The sequence below is a fragment of the Ascaphus truei genome, chromosome 7, assembly GCF_040206685.1.
Source record: "Ascaphus truei isolate aAscTru1 chromosome 7, aAscTru1.hap1, whole genome shotgun sequence".
Classification (NCBI taxonomy): domain Eukaryota; kingdom Metazoa; phylum Chordata; class Amphibia; order Anura; family Ascaphidae; genus Ascaphus; species Ascaphus truei.
The window spans coordinates 9,988,727-10,011,859 of NC_134489.1; the positions used below are offsets into that span (position 1 = coordinate 9,988,727).

The window sequence follows — 23,133 nt, forward strand, 5'->3', positions numbered from 1 at the left end:
AGCTTTACATGACTCACGTTACACCTGTCTCACCTAAAGTTGTCCTTATCCCAATCCAGACACTGAAATATGAGGAGGAGAGAGTCATTCAAATATACTTTGCATATGCTATTAGCTCTGTGGATAGGCATTGTTACCTGTTGGACACCTCTTTTGAACTCTGCGCTAAGGCTTCCTACTTTGCATGTTGCATTTCACCTCGCCAAAACAACGCGCACTCCTGTTAATCCCGCTTCTCACACAGAACCTGCGGCGGGAGATCCAGGTGCACTCCCCTCGCGTCAACGACCTCCTGGAACGGGCCGGAGCCATTGCCGGCATCCGGAGTCCCGAAGCAGAGGGGGTACGCGCTGGGTACGAGAGCCTGCGGGAAATGTGGAATGCCCTGCGGGGGGAGACTGATAGGAGGCAGCAGGTACTGGACCTCAGCTACCAGGTGCAGCAGTATTACTTTGACGTAGGCGAGGTGGAGACGTGGCTGAGCGAGCAGGAACTCCTCATGATGAACGACGAGAAGGGGAAGGTTAGAACCGACCATAAAAACTGGATTCTGGAGTTGCACCCGCTCCATCCTTTCTCTCTAACATCTTCTCGCGCCTTTCACTTTCATATCCCCCATTCTCCCTCATATCCCGTCTCCCTCCTTTTTCTCTCGTACACCCCTCTCCCTCCTCTCATATCCCCTCTCCCTCCTCTCATATCCCCTCTCCCTCCTTTTTCTCTCGTAAACCCCTCTCCCTCCTCTCATATCCCCTCTCCCTCCTTTTTCTCTCGTACACCCCTCTCCCTCCTCTCATAACCCCTCTCCCTCCTTTTTCTGTCGTACACCCCTCTCCCTCCTTCTCTCATATCCCCTCTCCCTCCTTTTTCTCTCGTACACCTCTCTCCCTCCTTCTCTCATATCCCCTCTCCCTCCTTTTTCTCTTGTACACCTCTCTCCCTCCTTCTCTCATATCCCCTCCCTCCTTTTTCTCTCGTACACCCCCTCCCTCCTTTTTCTCTCGTACACCCCTCTCCCTCCTTCTTCTCTCGTATACCCGTCTCCCTTCTTTTTCTCTCGTACACCCTCTCCCTCCTTCTCTCATATCCCCTCTCCCTCCTTTTTCTCTCGTACACCCCTCCCCCTCCTTCTCTCGTATCCCCTCTCCCTCCTTTTTCTCTCGTACACCTCTCTCCCTCCTCTCATAACCCCTCTCCCTCCTTTTTCTCTCGTACAACTCTCCCTCCTCTCATAACCCCTCTCCCTCCTTTTTCTCTCGTACACCTCTCTCCCTCCTTCTCTCATAACCCCTCTCCCTCCTTTTTCTCTCGTACACCTCTCTCCCTCCTTCTCTCGTACACCCCTCTCCCTCCTTTTTCTCTCGTACACCCCTCTCCCTCCTTTTTCTCTCGTACACCCCTCTCCCTCCTTCTCTCATATCCCCTCTCCCTCCTTTTTCTCTCGTACACCCCTCTCCCTCCTTCTCTCATATCCCCTCTCCCTCCTTTTTCTCTCGTACACCCCTCTCCCTCCTTCTCTCATATCCCCTCTCCCTCCTTTTACTCTCGTACACCCCTCTCCCTCCTCTCATATCCCCTCTCCCTCCTTTTTCTCTCGTACACCTCTCTCCCTCCTTCTCTCGTACACCCCTCTCCCTCCTTCTTCTCTCGTACACCTCTCTCCCTCCTTCTCTCATATACTCGTCGCCCTCCTTCTTCTCTCGTATCCCCTGTGGGTAGCCACAACAACCTCCCCATCCAATCAGATTGCTCTGTTTCTGAAAGTTCCATGTCATGGAGAGCAACAGGGCCCATGAGCCACGCTGAACGGAGCGCTCTGATTGGTGTGTGCCACAGCCTGTCTGATCATAGCTTTCCTTACTCATCTCTGCAGGACGAGCAGAGCACATTGCAGCTCCTGAAGAAGCATCTCATGCTGGAGCAGACCATTGAGAACTACGAGGAGACCATCGCTCAGCTCTCCAGGCAGAGCCGCACCCTTCTGGACCTGGGACACCCAGACAGGTGAGAGGCTGACCTTCCACACAAAACAAACCTCTTTCCTGTTGTTTAGATTGAATCCCTTCAGCTACTGATGCTGCCTGAAATGTACTTATTTGCATGTTCTATGATCGCACGGGCCATATTTACTAAATGGTGCTAAGTCTTCAAGGGACAGTCCAAGGTAATAGGCTAGCAAAAAGAAATGAAACATCTTGTCAGTGTAATCGGCTTCTTTATAAAGATTCAGTTACCCTTAAAGTAAGCTTTTTTTTATCTTGTGCAAAATGAACGTGTTGTGCTTTTCTCCGGGAACACTGATTTCAAGCATATCAGTTCCTGATGATCTGATTATCAGTGTATCTGCTTTACTATTAATGGCTTCATAATTACTTTGCAAACAAAGGAAAAGGCTTCGAGTACTGACAAACAGTCTTATGACCAAAAGACTTTAGATAAAAATGGTAAAAGTTTAGAAAATGTATTTAAAATACTTGTAGTTGGAAAAGTGTACATCAACTTAATTTAACCTATTAAACGTCACAATCTCTGGTTCACTTTTGTCCTAGGAAGGCTTCCCCCTTTACAACACCGTATTATAGGTCTTCCTAAGGCTTAGCACCAGTTAGTAGATATGGCTAAAAGTAAGTCACCCAAGTTGCTGACACTGAAATTAAAACTGGGTCCACCCCTTCAAAGACAAGCAGAGTTATACAGTACCAGCCTCTCCAGGAGCTGAAGGGATGTGCATTACAGCGACTAAAATCACATTTTCCTGGGGTCCATGTTTTTTGCATTGGTGTCTGCCTGAGTTTAGCTGGGGTTGATGTGTAAGTTTTACATAATATTATCATTATGGGTCAATTGCTGATCAGATGCTTTAATCTCCTGCATTCAAAATGTATCTTCTTTCCTGTAGAGCAGGGGTCCTCAACTCCAGTGCTCAAGACTCCCCAACAGGTCAGGTTTTCAGGATATCCCAGCTTTAGCAGAGGTGGCTCAATCTGCGGCTCAGTCAAAAACTGAGCCTCGGATTGAGCCACCTGGGCTGAAGCAGGGACTGATTGAGCCACCTGTGCTGAAGCAGGGATATCCTGAAAACCTGACCTGTTGGGGCGTCTTGAGGACTGAAGTTGAGAACCCCTGCTGTAGAGAGTTTCGAGCCAGGCACTGCAGGCCTCTATTGCATTTGTCTAAAAATGACCCCTCTTTAGCTATAGAGAGGCCTGTGATACGTTGTGGGTTCTCATACACTCTCACTAGGCTGTCAAAAGGGTAATGTAGATGTACACAAGAAAAGAGAGGTTATCCATGTGTCTGATACCCAATATAAAATGTGATCTCTCCTTACTGTCTTATGAAAATTTGTGAGGGAGGCCCCTTGAATATCTGTATATATAATTCCCGCGTGCCTGCCCCGTCCCGCGCTCTTTCTCCTACGCCCTTTTTTGTGTCCCGTTCATGTTGTGCATCAATATAAACCCCATGATTAGGATTTACCAGGAAAATTGTTGTTTTGTGTTCATTTACACAATGTGCCGGTCTCCTCTCTCCCACCCCCGGCTCTGTCTCCCCTCTCCCACCCCCGGCTCTGTTTATTTCACCGTACCCCCCTGTGGGAGTCTGATAAATTACTTCAAAGATTGCAGCAAATAAAAGTGCCACGTGTGAGCCCATTCACGTGTCTCAGACTGGTCTGCAACCCTGTCTACATTATCTCATAGCATACAGTGCTTCCACTGCAGCCAGGGATTCTGGGTAATGACATGCAAATGAGTATACAGTGTTACCATTTTGCTCCTTGTCCATTTTCACATGGACCCCTATAAGCATATGCCTGCCGTATTAGGCTGAGCTTACACTCGTTATGACACAAATGTCATAATCCCTATGTGGCCCCCTCTAGTGTGTGCGCACGACGGAGGGCGATGGGGCGACCGCGTTTTAAAGACACTTTTTTTAAGCGAGGCCGCGTGACGTCAGCGTCACATCAGCGTCACGTGAGCGGTTCAGCCAATGAGGGTGAACCAGCTTCGTGACGCATCCGCCACCCCCCCCTCCCCCATCGCCTCCCCAATCTCCTGCAGCCAAGTTTACACATCGCTGGCGCTGCAGGCGTGCGCGGGGCTATGTGATACATCACGCACACGCGAGTAAGGACGGTAATCTTACCCTTACACAGCTTTTACAGCACAGCCTGGGGGAAAGAAGTTTACAAATTCGTATCACTTGTGTGACATTGCGCGGACAGTACAAGTGGGATATTAATTGTAACGTACTTCAGTCATCACTAATCTTTTAGCCTCTGCTTCTTCTTGAGCCGCACAGACCTTGTGTGGAATCCCAAATGCGCCGCAGCCTCTGTGATCATTATAGAGCAGTATTTCTCACCTTGTATTCTATAAAACAGGGCGCGCAAAGTTTTGACCCTGCCCCTACCTGCCTTCTCACCTCCCAGCTCGCGCTCCCCCCCCCCCCACCTCCTGCAAGGCTCCAACGTCAAATGACGTTGCGGGGTCATTTGACGTCACCTTGCCATGGCAACGTGACGTCACCATGGCGAAGTGTCACCGAAGATCAGGTAGGAGAAGCTGCAGAGGCCTCTCGCGGTCCCCCCGGCCCTTAATTTAACTGGGGGAGAGCACGGGACATCTGAAGCCGCCGCGCCCCCCCAGGAAATTCTCCCAGCCCCCACTTTGCGCACCCCTGCTATAGGGCACCCCTCTTAAAATTATCCAATTTCTGGGGTACCACCATCATGTTATCAATTGTCACATTTATTTAAGTTCCAGTTATACTGGGTAAAAACTGAAAATAAGTATTTCATTACAATATAGTTTTACAGCGAAAATATGTGTGATCATAATCGCTGTTTGGAAGTGTAATTATACGTTTGGAAGTGTCCCTGTAAAACGCAGGTCTTCAACTATTTTAAATGAGAAGGAAAACATGGTTTATCAGCAATCAATTCTCAAGTCTTCCGGCTGCATAAAAACGGCACCAGAGTTATCAACAGGGCCGGTTTTAGAACGCTCACGCCCATAGGCACTTACCTTTTTGCCGCCCTGGACTCCTCTTGCAGCGTCCCGACGCGTTTCAATGGCAACGGGACCCCATGTTAAGTTGTCATAGCAACGCGTCGCCATGTGTAGTCGCAGTGTCATTTGACGCTGCAGAAGGACGAGGACGACGCTGCAGGAGGAGGTAGGAGAACTTTACAGAGGCCTCTCCAAATTTCCCCTCTGAAATTTGCAGCCCCAGGCCGGGGCCTAGTAAGCCCTGTGCCTAAATACTGGCCTGGTTATCAAACTAACAGATAACATTGAAAGCAATGGGATCGTTTATCTTTAATTGATGTTTTTGTTTTTCTCTGAACCCGTTCTGCAGCCAAGAGACCTTGATACAAAAAAATTCTATATTTTTAACAGCTGGTAACCTGACTTTTTAGCACAGCCATCTTTGTTACTCCGTCTTTATATGTTGAATATTCATTTGTCTGCATGGTAGCCACTGCCTGGAAGACGTTGATGAGCCAATCAGAAAAGGCGACTGCTGATAGAGCAGTTACTCATTGCAGGGGCGCAATCAGAAAATCTGGGGGGTCGTGGCGTCATGACTCTCTCCCACGGCAGTCAGTTTCATTGCTGTGGGGAGGAGTGCGGGGCCTGTGTAAGTGCAATAGCAATTCTTGGGGGTTTGGGGGTGCACCCCCCCCACCCCCGGTTGCGCTACTGTATCTCAGCTAAGGTGCAGTGAGACCCCACTTATATATCGAGGAGCAGACAGTATTTGAGGAATTACTGCTTTAACTCTCCTGGTAACCTGACTCCGGGTCATCGTGAGGTTTTGATCCACTCCTTGTCTCTTTAGCACTGAACGCACTGCAGTCTCAGCCTCGGTAGTCCTGGATCTCCACAGAAAGTAGACTTAAACCCCTCCACTCGCCATATTAAAATAAAGGCCTGCTTTCTTTTTACCATTGCAAAGTCCCCTGTGCTGGTGTTTTTACCAATCTCATCCTTTTTTTAAAATTGTAATGCATATAAAAATAATAGATGAAAAAATAAAAAGTTAGAAATAGATCAGCACAGCACAAACTGTCAGGATATGTCATGAATTTATTTGTGTGTGTTTTTGGGGCGGTGACTGCTCTTTGAAAAGAACCAGGATTGGAATAAGATCTCACAAACCTAGGATATCAGGATGTACTGTTCTATATGAGCAGCTGTGTAGTAGGATAATGGCATATGGTATGAGCAGAGTGGTGATGGTGTGCATAGAACTGATGAATGCAAGTCCCTGCTGCACTGTGCTCCTGACTAATGCACTGACTAATGTCCTTGCATAGCGAGCAGATAAGTAGGCGTCAGTCTCAGATTGATCGGCTCTACGTGTCTCTGAAGGACCTGGTGGAGGAACGCAAGGGGCGGCTGGAGCAGCAGTACTGGCTCTTCCAACTGCACCGCGAGGTGGATGAGCTGGAGCAATGGATCGCTGAGAAGGAGGTGGTGGCCGGATCTCCTGAGCTCGGCCAGGACTATGAGCATGTTACGGTGAGCAGTCGTACACGCACTGTGTATCTGCAGTGGATCTGTACTCTGATGTATGTACATAGCTGCAGTGAGCTCAGACAAGTACATAAGCATTTGAGCTGCGCATTGCGACAATACACGATATACAACGTATATTAGAAGCACAATAACATGGAGCGTGCGTGTGTTTTGTGTTAAATACTGTGATGTACGTCAGGGTTGCATGAAGCATGGGGTTGTGAATGCGAACTTTTAAAAGGGCAAAAACAAGTGTGCTTTGAGACACTGCACTTTTGTGCCAAATGTAAGAAGTTTATTAATTAAGTTACTTGCATTGTGTGCAGGTTGGGTGGAAAAAGCGGAAAAAGAATCATTCAATTGTATGTTCATCTTATAGCTTTTCCGATTACTCCATATAACTGCTCTGTATAACTCCTCCTATCGCTCCATATAACTACTCTGTATAACTCCTCCTATTACTCCATATAACCGCTCCGTATAACTCCTCCTATGCCCTATAACCGCTCCCTATAACTCCCCCTATTGCTCCATATAACCACTCCCTGTAACTCCCCCTATTGCTCCATATAACCGCTCCCAATAACTCCCCCTATTGCTCCATATAACCACTCCCTGTAACTCCTCCTATTGCTCCATATAACCTCTCCCTATAACTCCTCCTATTGCTCCATATAACCTCTGCCTATAACTCCTCCTATTGCTCCATATAACTTCTCCCTGTAACTCCTCCTATTGCTCCATATAACCTCTCCCTATAACTCCTCCTATTGCTCCATATAACTTCTCCCTGTAACTCCTCCTATTGCTCCATATAATTGCTCTGTATAACTCCTCCTATTACTCCATATAACTCCTATTATTCCATATAACTGCTCTATAACTTGCCCTATTACAACATATAACCGCTCCCTATAACTCCTCGCGAACTCCTGCTGTTGCTCCATATAACTGCTCCTATAACTCTTATTGATCCATCGAACTGCTCCCTGTAACGCCTCCCTAAGCCCTCATATTTCTCCATATAACCGCTACCTAGAACTCGATTTTAACTCCTTGTTGCTCCATATAACCTCTCCCTATAATTCCCCTCTAACGCTTCCTGTTACGTTGCTTCTATGGCGGCTGCTGTGCATGTGCAGAAATGTCTTGCCAGGATCCATTCTACGTATGTAGTGAGTTCTGTCTCTATGAGATGCTGTATAATTTGCCTGGCTCCAGCATGACTGCTCCTTCATTACATTATTAAATAGGGGCTATTTCCCAATATACATTGTGTTTATATAGTTTTCCCTTTAAATCTGCAACTGATGCAATACAATGCAACCCACGTTCCTTCTGGGTTTTATTGCACATTTGCAATGCCATTTAACCACAAAACAAAGTGCTCCTGGCTTATACTTGATTCCGTTTCCAGCTGTATAGTACGTATGAAAGACGTTAAGCCAGCGGGACACTGATTTCATCCGTGTCTCCTTTCTAATTTTAGAAATGTCGGATCCAAAAAATACAGCGAAAATTCTAGTTGTGAAATAAAATGTCAGGAATTAGAAATAAAAAACGAACTGAAAACAAATGTATAACTTTTTGATCATCAGGCTGGATTTTTCCTGTTCACGCCTGTCAACCCTTAAGTACAGATATACTAAACAGTGCTAGCATATTTCCAAGAGGGGCCGTTTAAAGCATTGCTCTTAACTCTCTGTGAAAGAGTTGAGGCTCATTCACGTGAGCTTTCTTAACCTACCCGTAGTTCACTTTGTTTCTAGAAGGGACTGTCCATTTGCTGATTGATATCTTCCTGTAAAAATATCTCTGCTTTCATCTCTCTGTATACAGTACCTGCTCTCCTCCTGGCCTCGTCTCTGTCACATGTGCCTCTCCTGCTGTGTTCCTCCTGTGATCTTTCCCTCTCACTGGAACTCCAAACTCTGTCTCTCTTCCAATCTTCAACCTCCCCCTGAGAAGTCACCTGGATGGTGAAGCATCCCCATAGTTAATAAAGTGGCAGTCAAAGAAAAGGCACATAACATTGTATTATATAAGTATTAAAATATACACCATCCTATTGTTTTTTTCTAGACATTATTAGAAATGCTAAATTAAAGCAGCAATACTAAATTCCCCCCTTTTTTCCGTATATGTAAAGCATGTGGCAATGTATAATTTTACATCCTTACCTAAGCTGGCAATCTTTTGGTGCTCCTGTTATAAATGTGTCAAAATCCTGATGGTGTGCCTAACGAAATGGCTGCTTCAGTCAGTGTAACTCAGCAGCTACAATGTATCCTTATAGTATGAAGGTAACATTATCTATTGTTGCAGTTTACAGCACAAACTGCTGGGAACATTGGCAACAAATTATCCCAAACAGTAAAGTGTTGCAAAGATCTTGCACTGCTGGGGAGGTGTGATAAACCTGCTATGGAAATCAAAGGATGCTTTAAAAGTAATTAAAAATGGTATTAAGAGTTGAATAATAAAAAAAATTAAAAATACAGTAAGTATTAACTAATACTACAGGACTGATTTATTTTAAATATATATATATAAGATGACACATATTTTGCTGCTTTAAGCATGTATCACTCAAGTTAAATCCCATTGACTTGAAATTGTAGCCATCTTAATTTCAGCTAAAAAGCTAGGATTATGTAAACTGATCTCTCTAGATTGCAACAGCATCAAAATAAAAGGAAAATATCTCCTTTAAAAGCAGGTTGAACGCTGTTAAATGGTTACATAAAAAAAAGATAAGTACATAGAATTTTTGGTGGCACAGGTCCCTGCCCCACAGAGCTTGCAATCTATTTTTTGGTGCCTGAGGCACAGGAAGATAAAGTGACTTGTCCACTGTCACAAGGAGCTGACTCCGGGAATTGAACCCGGCTCCCCTGCTTCACACTCAGTGCTGTTGTTTACAGAGTCAGTCCCTTTAGTAGCTATACCGCTTCTTCAGCCCTTATGTACCACTTTTGGTCTGTACGCCTCCCAATTCAGTAGTTAGAATGTAAGCTTTTCAGGACAGTGACTTACATCTCCCAGTGGTAACTATTATGGATTATACACTTATTTGTATGATTTCTTTGAGCTGTGCTCGGTGCGATTAACTGTTTCTCTCCTAAAACATTCCTCCCCATTGCCCCTTAACAGTGGAATTCTCTTACCTCCGTATACGCCCAACACCTTTTCTCCCCATCTTTAAATCAAAATAGAGAGCACACTGTCTGAATAAAGCATTTCAATACCCTGGATTCAGGACCACTTCTCCCGCACACCCACATAAGCACTTACCCATCATTAAGGCCAGACACTGCCATCCACTGCACTTACTGCTTCTTCCACGGTCTCAGTAACTCAACATCCCACTTTTATAAGCAGGAATTCATTTTCCTGTTATGTGCTTGTATGTTTGATGAGCTTCTTTGATTATCATTCCCAGTTTTCTAATGTCTATTTAGCAATGTGCGGAGTTCATTATTGGCGCTATATAAAAAAAAATATATATATATATACATACTTGTTTTGACCCGTACGTGGTGTATCTTCCTACATAACCATCTGTCTCCACCGCACCCCCTTGCAGCTGCTGCAGGAGAAGTTCACAGAGTTCGCCAGCGAGACTGGCAACATTGGGCTGGAGCGTATCTCGGCCGTCAACCAGATGGTGGACGAGCTCATTGACTACGGACACGCAGACGCGGCCGTCATAGCGGAGTGGAAAGACGGTGTGAACGAGGCGTGGGCCGACCTGCTGGAACTGATGGAGACGCGGGCGCAGATGCTGGGCGCCTCCCACGAGCTACACAAGTTTTTCAACGACTGCAAGGAGGTGCTGTCACAGGTGGAGGAGAAGAAGCAGAGGCTGCCAGAGGTAAAAGCCCAGGAGGCCAAACTATCGGCCGTCTCCCTGCAGAGAATCCTGAACTCCTTTGAACATGACATCCAGGTCCTTGTCACTCAGGTGAGTGACGTCTGGTATTGTACAAATTAACACGTGCCTTTAAGAACCAGCCCTCGCATCCAATCCATTGGTATTGCACTCTTAGGCTATAAATAGGAGATGACGCCGGGACAGGTGTGATAACCTATACCAGGCACTTGATGCATGCTCCCCTTAGAGAGATATCTCCATAATGGAGAAACCAAAGTTGGGGAAGTTGGAGACAAACCTTCTTCAGTTTGGTTTGACTGCGTCCCTGCATATCCTCGTAAGTGGAAACGACGTGTTCTGTTGTTCATTTTGGTAACATCTGCCCACATTGTGCCCCGGGCAGGTACGGCAGCTGCAGGAGAACGCAGCCCAGCTGCGCACAGTCTATGCCGGTGAGAACGCAGCTGCCATTGTCACCAGCGAACAGGAAGTGATGCGCTCATGGAAGGAGCTACTGACCTCCTGCGAGGACTGCAGGCTGCAGATCACCAGCACCACGGACCGCATGAGGTTCATGGGACTGGTGAGGGACCTCATCTCCTGGATGCAGAGTATCATCTGCCAGATCGACGCGGAGGAGAAGCCCAGGTAACTGAATTAGACCAAGATCTCACCTTATCAATCCCTTCACTGCCAGAGGGGCAAGCAATGCATTGGAGAGCAATTATTTCCATTCTAATTCCACACTCCCCTGCTGTTAGTACTCTAAATATTAAAGGGGCAGTCTGCACTGATCAGTGTCCCCATAGCTTTGGCAATCCCTTCGGTTCCTGTGGTGCTGGCGCCCGGCAAAAATACTTTGCTCAGTGGACAAAAAATGGCTGTGAGTTCAGGCTTGCTCCAACAGCCAATAGAAAAAGGTCATAACTTTCTATTGGTGACCATGAAGTCACCAAATATCTTGGCAATAGAGGAGTGGGGGTGCCGGTTTGGGTAAATTTTAGAAGAGGTTTTAGGGGTGGGGGGGGAATTGCTTTTAATTATCTTTCCAACGCATTGTGTTTCTAGCCTCTCTGGCAGCGACGGGTTTCATCTGCGCCTTTACCCTCTACGCTCCTCGGATACTGGCTAACCAGTGATTGCCATAACTAGTGACTGATGGCCTTGCTGTTTCCTCTCCAGAGACGTGTCCTCAGTTGAAGTCCTGATAAATTACCATCAGGGATTAAAAAGTGAGATTGAAGCGCGAAACAAGAGGATTGTGGACTGCGTGGAACTTGGGAAGACCCTGGTCCTCAACAAGAGGCCTGCTTCAGAGGAGGTAACAGTCATACCCATTCTCAGTGAGTCTTACTCATTACCAGGCAGCAGAGGAGGGACGAGCGGATCAGCTGGCTACACGGGTACACGCTAATAAGGGGCGCAGAATGGGCACAAAGATCCAGCTATCGAAGAGAGGCCCGTCGACAAGGGGGATAGTGGGGACATAGGACCCGGGAACGGCGATCACAGAAGTCATGCCCCGCCGGGAAGTCAGGCCCAGCTTCTGGTATCGGTCGCTTGCTTGGCCCCTCTCTGCCTCTCCACAGGATGGGCACACTGGGGGGGGGGGGAGTGGAGGGGGAGAAGGTAGAGGGGGGAAGTGAGAGAGAGAAAGGGGGTTGTAAGACATAGGGGGAGAATGCGAAGAGGAAAGAGAGATGGAGGAGAGAAAAGAGCAAGAGAGGTAGAGTGAGGGAGAGGAGGTTCTATAAATGGATAGAACTTGCCCAGGGCGCAAAAATACTTAGTTCCTCCTCTGCCAGGTAGTATTGTTCATTCTCAGCGAGTCTCAGTCAATCTCCCTTTCTCCCTAGTGCAAAGGGAACAGAGAAGTTGCTTCTACCCACTCCATTCGGCTGCTTAATGAAAGTGCACTGATAAATACTGTACTGCCTTGCCCCTTTCCCGTGCTAATCACTGGTTCCATGTGTAAGAGGAGGAGCAGCACAGTATTCTTCAGGTGCTCCAGCATTAGGCAACTGACGGGAGATAAGCTCCTACCCACAGCTGCAATCGTTCCTTCTGCCTGTGCGTGCGTGTTTGCGGCCCTTGAACTATATCATGTTGCCAACCCCTGATAAGGAATGGTGGTCCTACTCACTGGAGTTTATACTCACTCACTGGAGCCAGTGTCACACTTTGGAAGAGCAGTCTCACTCATTGGAGGTCAGTCTTACACTTTTGAAGGTCGGTTTCACTAACTAGAGATCAGTCTCACTCTTTGGAAGGGCAGTCTCACTCCTTGGAAGGGCAGTCTCACTCCTTGTAAGGGCAGTCTCACTCTTTGGAAGGGCAGTCTCACTCCTTGGAAGGGCAGTCTCACTCCTTGGAAGGGCAGTCTCACTCCTTGGAAGGGCAGTCTCACTCCTTGGAAGGGCAGTCTCACTCTTTGGAAGGGCAGTCTCACTCTTTGGAAGGGCAGTCTCACTCTTTGGAAGGGCAGTCTCACTCTTTGGAAGGGCAGTCTCACTCCTTGTAAGGGCAGTCTCACTCTTTGGAAGGGCAGTCTCACTCCTTGGAAGGGCAGTCTCACTCCTTGGAAGGGCAGTCTCACTCCTTGGAAGGGCAGTCTCACTCCTTGGAAGGGCAGTCTCACTCTTTGGAAGGGCAGTCTCACTCTTTGGAAGGGCAGTCTCACTCTTTGGAAGGGCAGTCTCACTCTTTGGAAGGGCAGTCTCACTCCTTGGAAGGGCAGTCTCACTCTTTGGAAGGGCAGTCTCACTCTTTGGAAGGGCAGTCTCACTCCTTGGAAGGGCAGTCTCACTCCTTGGAAGGGCAGTCTCACTCCTTGGAAGGGCAGTCTCACTCCTTGGAAGGGCAGTCTCACTCCTTGGAAGGGCAGTCTCACTCTTTGGAAGGGCAGTCTCACTCCTTGGAAGGGCAGTCTCACTCCTTGGAAGGGCAGTCTCACTCTTTGGAAGGGCAGTCTCACTCCTTGGAAGGGCAGTCTCACTCTTTGGAAGGGCAGTCTCACTCTTTGGAAGGGCAGTCTCACTCCTTGGAAGGGCAGTCTCACTCCTTGGAAGGGCAGTCTCACTCCTTGGAAGGGCAGTCTCACTCTTTGGAAGGGCAGTCTCACTCCTTGGAAGGGCAGTCTCACTCCTTGGAAGGGCAGTCTCACTCCTTGGAAGGGCAGTCTCACTCCTTGGAAGGGCAGTCTCACTCACCTAAGGGAAGTCGTTCCCAGAATCACTGACCACAGACTTCACTGGAGGCCCCTTCACTATGTCAACGTGAGAATCACTCCAAGCGTCCCGCCTTGCCTCCACCAGGTGGTCGCGCAGCTCATCACCAGGCGGCCGCGCAGTTCATCACCAGGCGGCCGCGCAGTTCATCACCAGGCGGCCGCGCAGTTCATCACCAGGCGGCCGCGCAGTTCACCCCCCGGGGCACAACACTGCAAGTTATTTCTTTCTGCAGATCAAGCACAGCTTGGAGAAGGTTCTGGCGAAAAAGAAGGAGATGCTGGAGAAGTGGGACAAGCACTGGGAGTGGCTGCAGCAAAGTAAGTGCTGGGTAACACCATGAGGGTTAATCATTAAGCTGCGATAGTGCAGATCGGGGCACTGTTGAGTTGAATAGGAGTCTCCGTTCGATAAAGCCACGATCTGCACTATCACCGCTTAACGAATCCCCCCCTTATGTGTTTATAACCCCAAACAAGGGTCTATAAGCAGCATAATGCCTTTCAGATAACAAGAGGATATCCGTATTTAGTGCTGGCAGTGTATGCAGCACTTTGCAGACACTGCCCCAAAAAGCTGACAATGTCATGTTCATGCCCAGGTACAGGCCATATTTACAAAGTTGGAGGGGAACAGATGGTTTAATAAAAAAAAATGGTGCTGCGTTGGTAGTGTACATATGATTTTGCCGACACGAGTTCCTCCCTGCAGGGCTTATAATCGAATAGTATTTCCTCATGAAGAGGAAGATCACAAGGTAACAAGGAGAACTGGGATTTGCACAGTGTTCACCCGCTAAGATACTCCCCACAGCTATTTGGCACCTTTTTATAATAGAACAGGTGCACACAGACTGTGTGTCCTGTTCCCACGTGGACGCGGGGCTTTTCCACCCTCTCGTTCGCTCACCCACTGGGGAACATGCCACCTAACCCAGTCTCTGCAGAAGCGAGCAAGTGGTCCCCGCAATGTAAATGAGGCTAATTGGGGTCGCCATGGAAACGTGTACAGCGCCTACACAGTCTTGCCTTATGCCCCCTGATGAATGCGGGGTAGACGCAGGAGGAAGACGGAGGGGGAGGGGGGGTATGTAACTCTTTCCAAAGCAGTTTGCAGGCACAGTTAACCCCATCAGCGCCACCAGATCCGGCTGCATGTGAACACCTGCTGTAAAACGGTTTGGGATGCAGTGGGAGATCTGGCCTCTTCATTTCCCCGCGGTCACTGAAAGGGTTAATGGCAGTCTTGCTTGGAATAAAATGAGCCCCTTTCCTCTCTTGCAAAAACAAGACAGAAAATATTCCAGGCAGCTTTCGCTGAAGCAGCCCTTCTCTTGCTGGAGACTTGCAACTGGAAACTTAGAATGTGAGAATCTTAGAGGATTGGAGAACTATGAGAACTATGAGACACCTTGGAGAACACTGGAGAACACTATCTAATGAGCGTAAGGGGTTATAATACCTCTGACTTTCATTCAAAAAATACTATAATATATATAATAATAATATAATACCTCTGACTTTCATTCAAAAAATACTATAGCCCAATCAGAGACAAGCTGGTAGACGCAACAGTGTTACCTGGAAATCTGAAGGAACCAAAGGGCATGGGTAATTTGGCACCTCTGGCCCTGGTTCCCTCAATGCCACCTGCGGTGACAGGCTCCAGCCAGTCTGGTGGGATCAATAGAAATGCAAAGGACGTCCATTGATTTCACGATGTTGATACTTGAATCCTTCCCTCCTGTCCAAATGGTCTTCACACGTTGGTAATCCTCTGGGGCTTTCATCTCCAGATGTCCTGCCAGACCTCTTGCCACCACTTGGTAGAATATATCAGAAAAGGTGTACAGAGTACACTGAAGATCCCAAATGATAGCGCACCGCAGACCAGAGTGGTATTAAATCATGGTCCAAAATGTGCAACTAAACAAACATATAAAATAACTTTATTACAAATATGCGGATAAAACCGTGAATCATCTAAATCTCTCAAATATGAGAGAAACTAGCCTCTAACTGTAAAGTGTATGGGACCAGTAAGACCTAGATAAAGGGTATATAGGTATACGCAATAATATGGTGCTAATCTGGTAAATCCAGAGCTAGAACAAAGTCCTCTTGTGGAGATCGTGGGGGGAGAGATATTAATATATCAATTTATTTGCCCAGAACGTGTAAGAGGAGATGTTCCACCACAGATTGATCTGATAATCTGTCAGATACCTATGAGGAGTCTGCTAATGGTTGACTGCTAGGTCTAAAAAGTAAGATTGTATTGTAATACCATGGGTATGGGCTATCAGTGGATGCAGAACAAAGGGCCCCGGCTACAATAGGCATAAACAATAGGGCTCTATATTTGCTCTGTATCTATCTCAGCATACCATCGTCTGATACCATAATACCTACAGTGTTCCCCAGGCGGCTCTACTATACACACTGATCACTAAGTCGCATAGATATCTCTAGGGCTCAGGAAATAAAGAGTTACAATTTATCCTTGCTTTGCATTGATCTCAGCTAATCATCACCCTGAAGACATCAGGATATACCACCATATGACACAAACTATATACAGTGTTGCTTTAATACACTGATGATGTGATCAGTAAAAATTAGGTAGTATCTGTTCTGCATCCACTGATAGCCCATACCCATGGTATTACCCCTGGACAGCTTTACAAATATAGTATAGGCATCGATAGGAACAACAGGTAGAACTGTTCTCCTCAAGCTGGATACTCACATCAATGCAGCAGCTTACTTTTTTCACTGCCATAGGCATCTATAAGTATTACATTATGTAATAGGTTGCAGCAGTGATACAGATGTGCCCCATGAGTCTGTACCTACTCTATAGGTGATCCTTTTGGTATAGCACCATTACAAGGTCACTACCAATGCACATTTGCCACATGGTATAAGGAATATATACACACATTCGATTCATTGTCAATACTAGCTCGTTACTTGCGTTCATTTAATATATCACAATACAATCTTACTTTCTAGACCTAGCAGTCAACCATTAGCAGACTCCTCATAGGTATCTGACAGATTATCAGATCAATCTATGGTGGAACATCTCCTCTTACACGTTCTGGGCAAATAAATTGATATATTAATATCTCTCCCCCCACGATCTCCACAAGAGGACTTTGTTCTAGCTCTGGGTTTACCAGATTAGCACCATATTATTGCGTATACCTATATACCCTTTATCTAGGTCTTATTGGTCCCATACACTTTACAGTTAGAGGCCAGTTTCTCTCATATTTGAGAGATTTAGATGATTCACGGTTTTATCCGCATATTTGTGATAAAGTTATTTTATATGTTTGTTTAGTCGCACATTTTGGACCATGATTTAATACCACTCTGGTCTGCGGTGCGCTATCATTTGGGATCTTCAGTCTACTCTGTACACCTTTTCTGATATATTCTACTCACTCCCAGGCAGCATGCGACCATTCCATTCTTTGGGGGCTTCAGCGAGGTAACACATATCTTGCCACCACTTGGTAGCCCAGGGGCCTGTCAGAGCATTGGTTCTGAAAGTCCCAGCTCATTTCTGTGCTCAAATAGATATGTTTTATAACACACTGTTCCATAAAATATACACTTTAAAATTATCCTAAGTCTTTTGGTTATGGGAAATAGAATAAGAAGCTGCACGTTATTCCTTACTAGCCATATTCCCCACACTCTATACAATAAACTTAGGACTGGACTTTTAAAAGTCCCCTCACAACCTTGTAGATGATTGGAGTACCCCCAGAACCCCTATACAAGTTCTGGGTGACCTGGGCATTTACAGGGTATCCCCATTAACCTAGGGATCCATTGACTGTTCCATGGATACCTCACATCCCTATGCCCCATTTACCTTTCTGGGCTGTGCTGAAGCAGGGACGCCTAGTGGTGAGTCGCGCAAGCGTTTTCAAAGGGAGATATTACAGAGACAATGTGTCTACATGCAGCCAGGCATCCGACCTGATTCCTGGGTACATCTTTAGGGGAACCAGCAACTCTGAGCCCTGACTAGATAGACAACACTTTCTCCACAAAATCCCCCCTGAAACTCATACCACAGCAATCCCTCCTCGCTGGCATCCCTGGAAAGGTAAAAACACAACAATTCTTTATTGTCGCATAATTACAGATAATGCTTTTACAACGGTTGGGTCCAAGAGCTGACACTCCTGAACCCCAAAACATGGATCAGAGGTAACCAAACAGGCTTAACCTTTATTAGTGAGCCTGGCTACCGCTTCACATCACAGTACCTCAGGGATCGGTACTGAGACCCCTGCTGTTTAACTTGTTTATTAATGACCTTGAGGTTGGCATTGAGAGCAAAGTCTCCATCTTTGCTGATGATACTAAATTGTGTAAGGTAATAGAATCAGAGCAGGATGTAATTTATCTTCAGAAGGACTTGGAGAGACTAGAAACGTGGGCAGGTAAATGGCAGATGAGGTTTAATACAGATAAATGTAAGGTTATGCATTTGGGAAACATGAATAAACCGGTGACTTACAAGTTAAATGGGGATAAATTAGGGGAATCCTTGATGGAGAAGGATTTAGGAGTGCTTGTAGAAAGCAGGTTTAGCAATAGTGCCCAATGTCATGCAGTAGCTGCAAAGGCAAACAAGATCTTATCTTGCATCAAACGGGCAATGGATGGAATGGAAGTAAACATAATTATGCCCCTTTACAAAGCATTAGTAAGACCACACCTTGAATATGGAGTACAGGTTTGGGTACCACTCCATAAAAACACATTATGGAACTAGAGAGAGTGCAGAGAAGAGCCACCAAAATAATAAAGGTGATGGAAAATCTAACTTATGAGGAGAGACTAGCTAAATTAGATTTGTTTACATTAGAAAAGAGGCGTCTAAGAGGGGATATAACTATATACAAATATATTCGGGGACAATACAAGGAGCTTTCAAAAGAACTATTCATCCCACGGGCAGTACTAAGGACTCGGGGCCATCCCTTAAGGTTGGAGGAAAGGAGATTTCACCTGCAACAAAGGAAAGGGTTCTTTGCAGTAAGGGCAGTTACAATGTGGGATTCATTACCCATGGAGACTGTGATGGCAGATACAATAGATTTGTTAAAAAAAAAAAAGGTTGGACATCTTTTTAGAAAGGAAAGGTATACAGGGATATACTAAATAAGTATACATGGGAAGGATGTTGATCCAACGAGAAATCTGATTGCCAGTATTGGAAGGAATTAATCTTTTCCCCTTATGAAACATCATTGGATAATGTTTCACGGGGCGGTGGGGGATGGGGGGGGTGGAGTGGTTGCCTTCCTCTGGAACAAAATACTGGAAATACTTCAAATAAAGGATAAGTATCTGTTGCTTATTGAACATAGGTTGAACTTGATGGACATATGTATTTTTTCAACCTGATCTACTATGTAACTGGGAAGTGGATTCACAACATATGGAGTAAGAGCCTTATCAGCATATACTGAAGTTGCAGTAAAGTGAAAGCCCTCACGCGTGCAACACCTTTTGTGCCATTTCTAAAATGTGTTTAAAAATGCAAGGTATATTATGTCTATTTGTACAGACAGAGCACCAGCCATGTATGTTTGTTTAACAAAAGATATATATATTTATCCATATGTGTTGTACAGTATATAGAAATGACACATACATATAAATCATCATCTTCAGCCCTTGTCGATCCACTGCTGGATGAAGGCCTCCCCAATGGTCTTCTAGGTACTGCGGTTGTTGGCCTCTCTTCTCCATGTTGCTCCAACACATTTTTGAGTACCATCTTTGCCTAACGATGGTTATGTCTTCTTGCGATATGTCCAGCCCACTGCCATCTAAATTTTTGCACACTCCTGATGATGCCACTTACTTTTGTGTTCTTTCAAACACATGCATTCATTTTTCCTCTCTATTTGAGTAATATCCAGCATACATCTCTCCATACATCTTTGGGATGTCACACACACACACACACACACACACACACACACACACACACACACACACACACACACACACACACACACACACACACACACGTGTGTGTATATATATACATACATACACATATACAGTACACACAGTATATAAATAGGTTTATATATTATAAAAATATATATATATTTAATTAGGAAGAAACAAGACTATCTTACAAGGAAACCTTCCACTGTGCCTCAGAAGAAAAGTGTATATTGTACCTGTGCTCATGCATGGGTGTTACAATTGGACCCTAAATGTGAAGACAACTCAAAGTAGTATGTAGAGATGTGTGCTGCGTATTACTCGAAGAGACCGGAAAAAGAATTAATGGGTTTTAATGCAAACAAAAGTCAGTAACATCATCAAAAGGGTGAAGAGATTAAAATGGCGGTGTGCTGGACATACAGCAAGAAGAGATTAAAATGGCGGTGTGCTGGACATACAGCAAGAAGAGATTAAAATGGCAGTGTGCTGGACATACAGCAAGAAGAGATTAAAATGGCAGTGTGCTGGACATACAGCAAGAAGAGATTAAAATGGCAGTGTGCTGGACATACAGCAAGAAGAGATTAAAATGGCAGTGTGCTGGACATACAGCAAGAAGAGATTAAAATGGCAGTGTGCTGGACATACAGCAAGAAGAGATTAAAATGGCAGTGAGCTGGACATACAGCAAGAAGAAATTAAAATGGCAGTGTGCTGGACATACAGCAGGAAGAAATTAAAATGGCGGTGTGCTGGACATACAGCAGGAAGAAATTAAAATGGCGGTGTGCTGGATATACAGCAGGAAGAAATTAAAATGGCGGTGTGCTGGACATACAGCAGGAAGAAATTAAAATGGCGGTGTGCTGGACATACAGCAGGAAGAAATTAAAATGGCGGTGTGCTGGACATACAGCAGGAAGAAATTACCATCGTTGGACAAAGATGGTACTCAACTGCACTCCAAGGGATATCAAAAGACCAAGATGACAATCAAAAGTAAGATGGGCGGATCAGATACTTTGTTGGAGCAATGTGAAGAAGATAGGCTGGCAACCATAGTACCTTGAAGATCTTTGGGAGGCCTTCATCCAGCAGTGGATCGACTACGGCTGAAGATTTTATTTATATATATATATATATATATATATATATATATATATATATACACACACACACACACACACACACACACACACACACACACACACACACACACACAGACACAGATATCAGTGTGTAAGTATACATATACATATATATATCCTCAGAGAGACGCACATGTTTTTTAGAGCCCATATCTAATTAAGGGTAAAATCAAGGTTCCCTGAACAATAACTATCCCATCCTGACGCCGTCCTTTCTCTGCAGTGCTGGAGGTTCACCAGTTTGCCCAGGAGGCAGGAGTGGCTGAAGCCTGGCTGACTACACAGGAGCCCATAGTAAAGAGCCCCGAGCTGGGCAACAGCGTGGATGAGGTGGAGCAGCTCATCCGCCGGCACGAAGCCTTCCGCAAGACTGCAGCCGCCTGGGAGGAGAGATTCAGCTCACTGAGACGCCTGACCACGGTAAGATGAGACGCACATGGAAGGAAGCGAATTTACAGTCGCTGAAAAAGTGCCAAGCAGCTACCAGGAATAATCCTGCAATTCCCTTATGAATAAAATTAGATGGAGCATCTCGCTTACTATGCAAACCTATCCACTGTGCTGCCACCGCGAACTTGGCGAATACATCTATGAGGTTTGGAAAGCTGTATACTGTACACGAGAAGATGTACGGAGTTTTTCAAACCTCACAGGTCTTCACGTATTCAGTTCTGAGTGATCAACACAATTGATGGGGGAATCATGAGTTTGTTCACTTTGTACTTTCTACCTCAGCTGGAGAAGCTGAAAGCCGAGCAGAGCAAGCAGCCTCCGACCCCACTCCTCGGACGAAAGGTTTTTCCTGACACTACGGATTTTGCCACCCTCCCATCCCCCCTCGTGCATGAGACCATCTACGAGAAGGCTGAGCCGAAAACGGAGCAGAAGGAAACACTGTCTGTGCCTAACGGGGCCCAGCCAGAGAGCCAGAGAACGCGAGCCGAGAAGGTGGGGGCGAGGGTAGGGTTCGTGCGTCAGGAGACTAGACCAGAGCGTCTGCAGCCGAAGATAGACCATGTGGAAACAAAGACAGCCATACACAACGAGAGAGCAGCACCTGCTCTGGAAGGGCAGAGGGGAGAGAGGCCAGAAGCCAAGGTAGCACAAGGTGTTGCCAGTATGACTGTGGAGAGAGCCGAGGGAAAGGCGGGCAGGCACCCCCACACGGAGAGAAGGCGGGAGCGGCACGAGAGGAGGTTGGAACGGCAGGAGTCCAGCGAGCAGGAAACTCCCAAACAGGAGCAGCCGGAGAGGAGGAGAGAGAGGTCGGAAAGGCAGGAGTCCAGCGAGCATGAAACTCCAAAACAGGAGCAGCCGGAGAGGAGGAGGGAGAGGCACGAGAGGAGGGCGGAGCGGCATGAGTCGAATGAGCAGGAGACTCCAAAGAATGAGCCAGAGAAACGGGGAGGGTAAGAGACGATTATGAATCTTCTGATACCAGGGGCCACTACCCCTAGCTACCTACCTATTCAAACATGTCTGTGTTTCCCTGATGTCTGTGTATTAGGAGGAGGAGGAGAGATGTGTTTTCCTGATGTGTGAGGGGTATGTGTCCCTGATGTCAGTGAATTAGGAGGACAGAAAAGCTATTTGTCCTTGATATGTGTTTTTAGAAGGGGGTGAAAGGTATGTGTCCCTGATGTCTGTGTAGAACAGTGGTTTTCACCTTTTTTTTGGTTAGGGAACCCCAGAATTCGATTTTGAGATCCTAGGGAACCCCAAACCTTGCCCCCCATCTCTCGCCTCCCCTGTTGCACCCGTCTCTTATCCCCTCCCCCCGTTGTCCCGTCTTTCTCCCCCCCCCCCCTGTTGCCCTGTCTCCCCCCCCCCCCCCGTTGCCCTGTCTCCCTCCCCTTACACTCCCCCTCTCCCTCACACTCTCCCCCTCTCTGACTCTGACAGACACTGAATCTCAAAGACACTGACATCCTCACAGACACTCTCACTGGACACTGACACACACACACACACCTCTCACTTTAAGTGAGCTGCCGGCGCGCGCTCTTGCCTGATCTTTTCTCTCCTCCCTGTCAGCCATAAGTTGACGCAACTTCCGGCGCCGACAGAGGGATGAAGGATAGCAGTGACCGGGCGGCTGCTGCTGCTGCTTAGCTCAGGAGCCATTGTGTCCCTGCTATGTGGGGCGCTGTCGCGGAACCCCTGTAGAATAGTAGAATGTTCTTAGTGTGTTAAAAGCATCCTGTCCACATACCAATTAATACAACATGTTCTTGCTCCTTTTGCATCCACAGGAAGGCCACTCTGGCAGACATTGTGGAACAGCTGAAAGAAAAGGAGGCCGCACAGGGCAGCCCTGCGGTAAATGTCCTATACACCATGCACAGTGCAGCTCTCTACAGT

General features: G+C 46.5%; 1 protein-coding gene across 6 annotated transcripts in view; it reads left to right on the forward strand.

Annotated features, from left to right (window-relative positions):
• SPTBN4 (spectrin beta, non-erythrocytic 4) overlaps positions 1-23,133 on the forward strand; it is a 133,654-nt gene that overhangs the window by 96,856 nt on the left and 13,665 nt on the right. For 5 of the 6 annotated variants that reach the window (XR_012802532.1, XR_012802533.1, XM_075606983.1 and 2 more), the window contains 10 exons: positions 245-523; positions 1,874-2,004; positions 6,329-6,533; positions 10,117-10,494; positions 10,808-11,052; positions 11,587-11,725; positions 13,867-13,951; positions 20,996-21,192; positions 21,508-22,181; positions 23,025-23,091. Coding sequence is in view for 4 of the 6 variants with exons in the window: in XM_075606983.1 (XP_075463098.1) it covers positions 245-523; positions 1,874-2,004; positions 6,329-6,533; positions 10,117-10,494; positions 10,808-11,052; positions 11,587-11,725; positions 13,867-13,951; positions 20,996-21,192; positions 21,508-22,181; positions 23,025-23,091 (2,400 nt within the window). In the remaining 2 variants the exon portion in view is untranslated. The remainder of the gene's footprint in view (positions 1-244; positions 524-1,873; positions 2,005-6,328; positions 6,534-10,116; positions 10,495-10,807; positions 11,053-11,586; positions 11,726-13,866; positions 13,952-20,995; positions 21,193-21,507; positions 22,182-23,024; positions 23,092-23,133) is intronic. The other variant, XM_075606986.1, reaches the window with a different exon arrangement.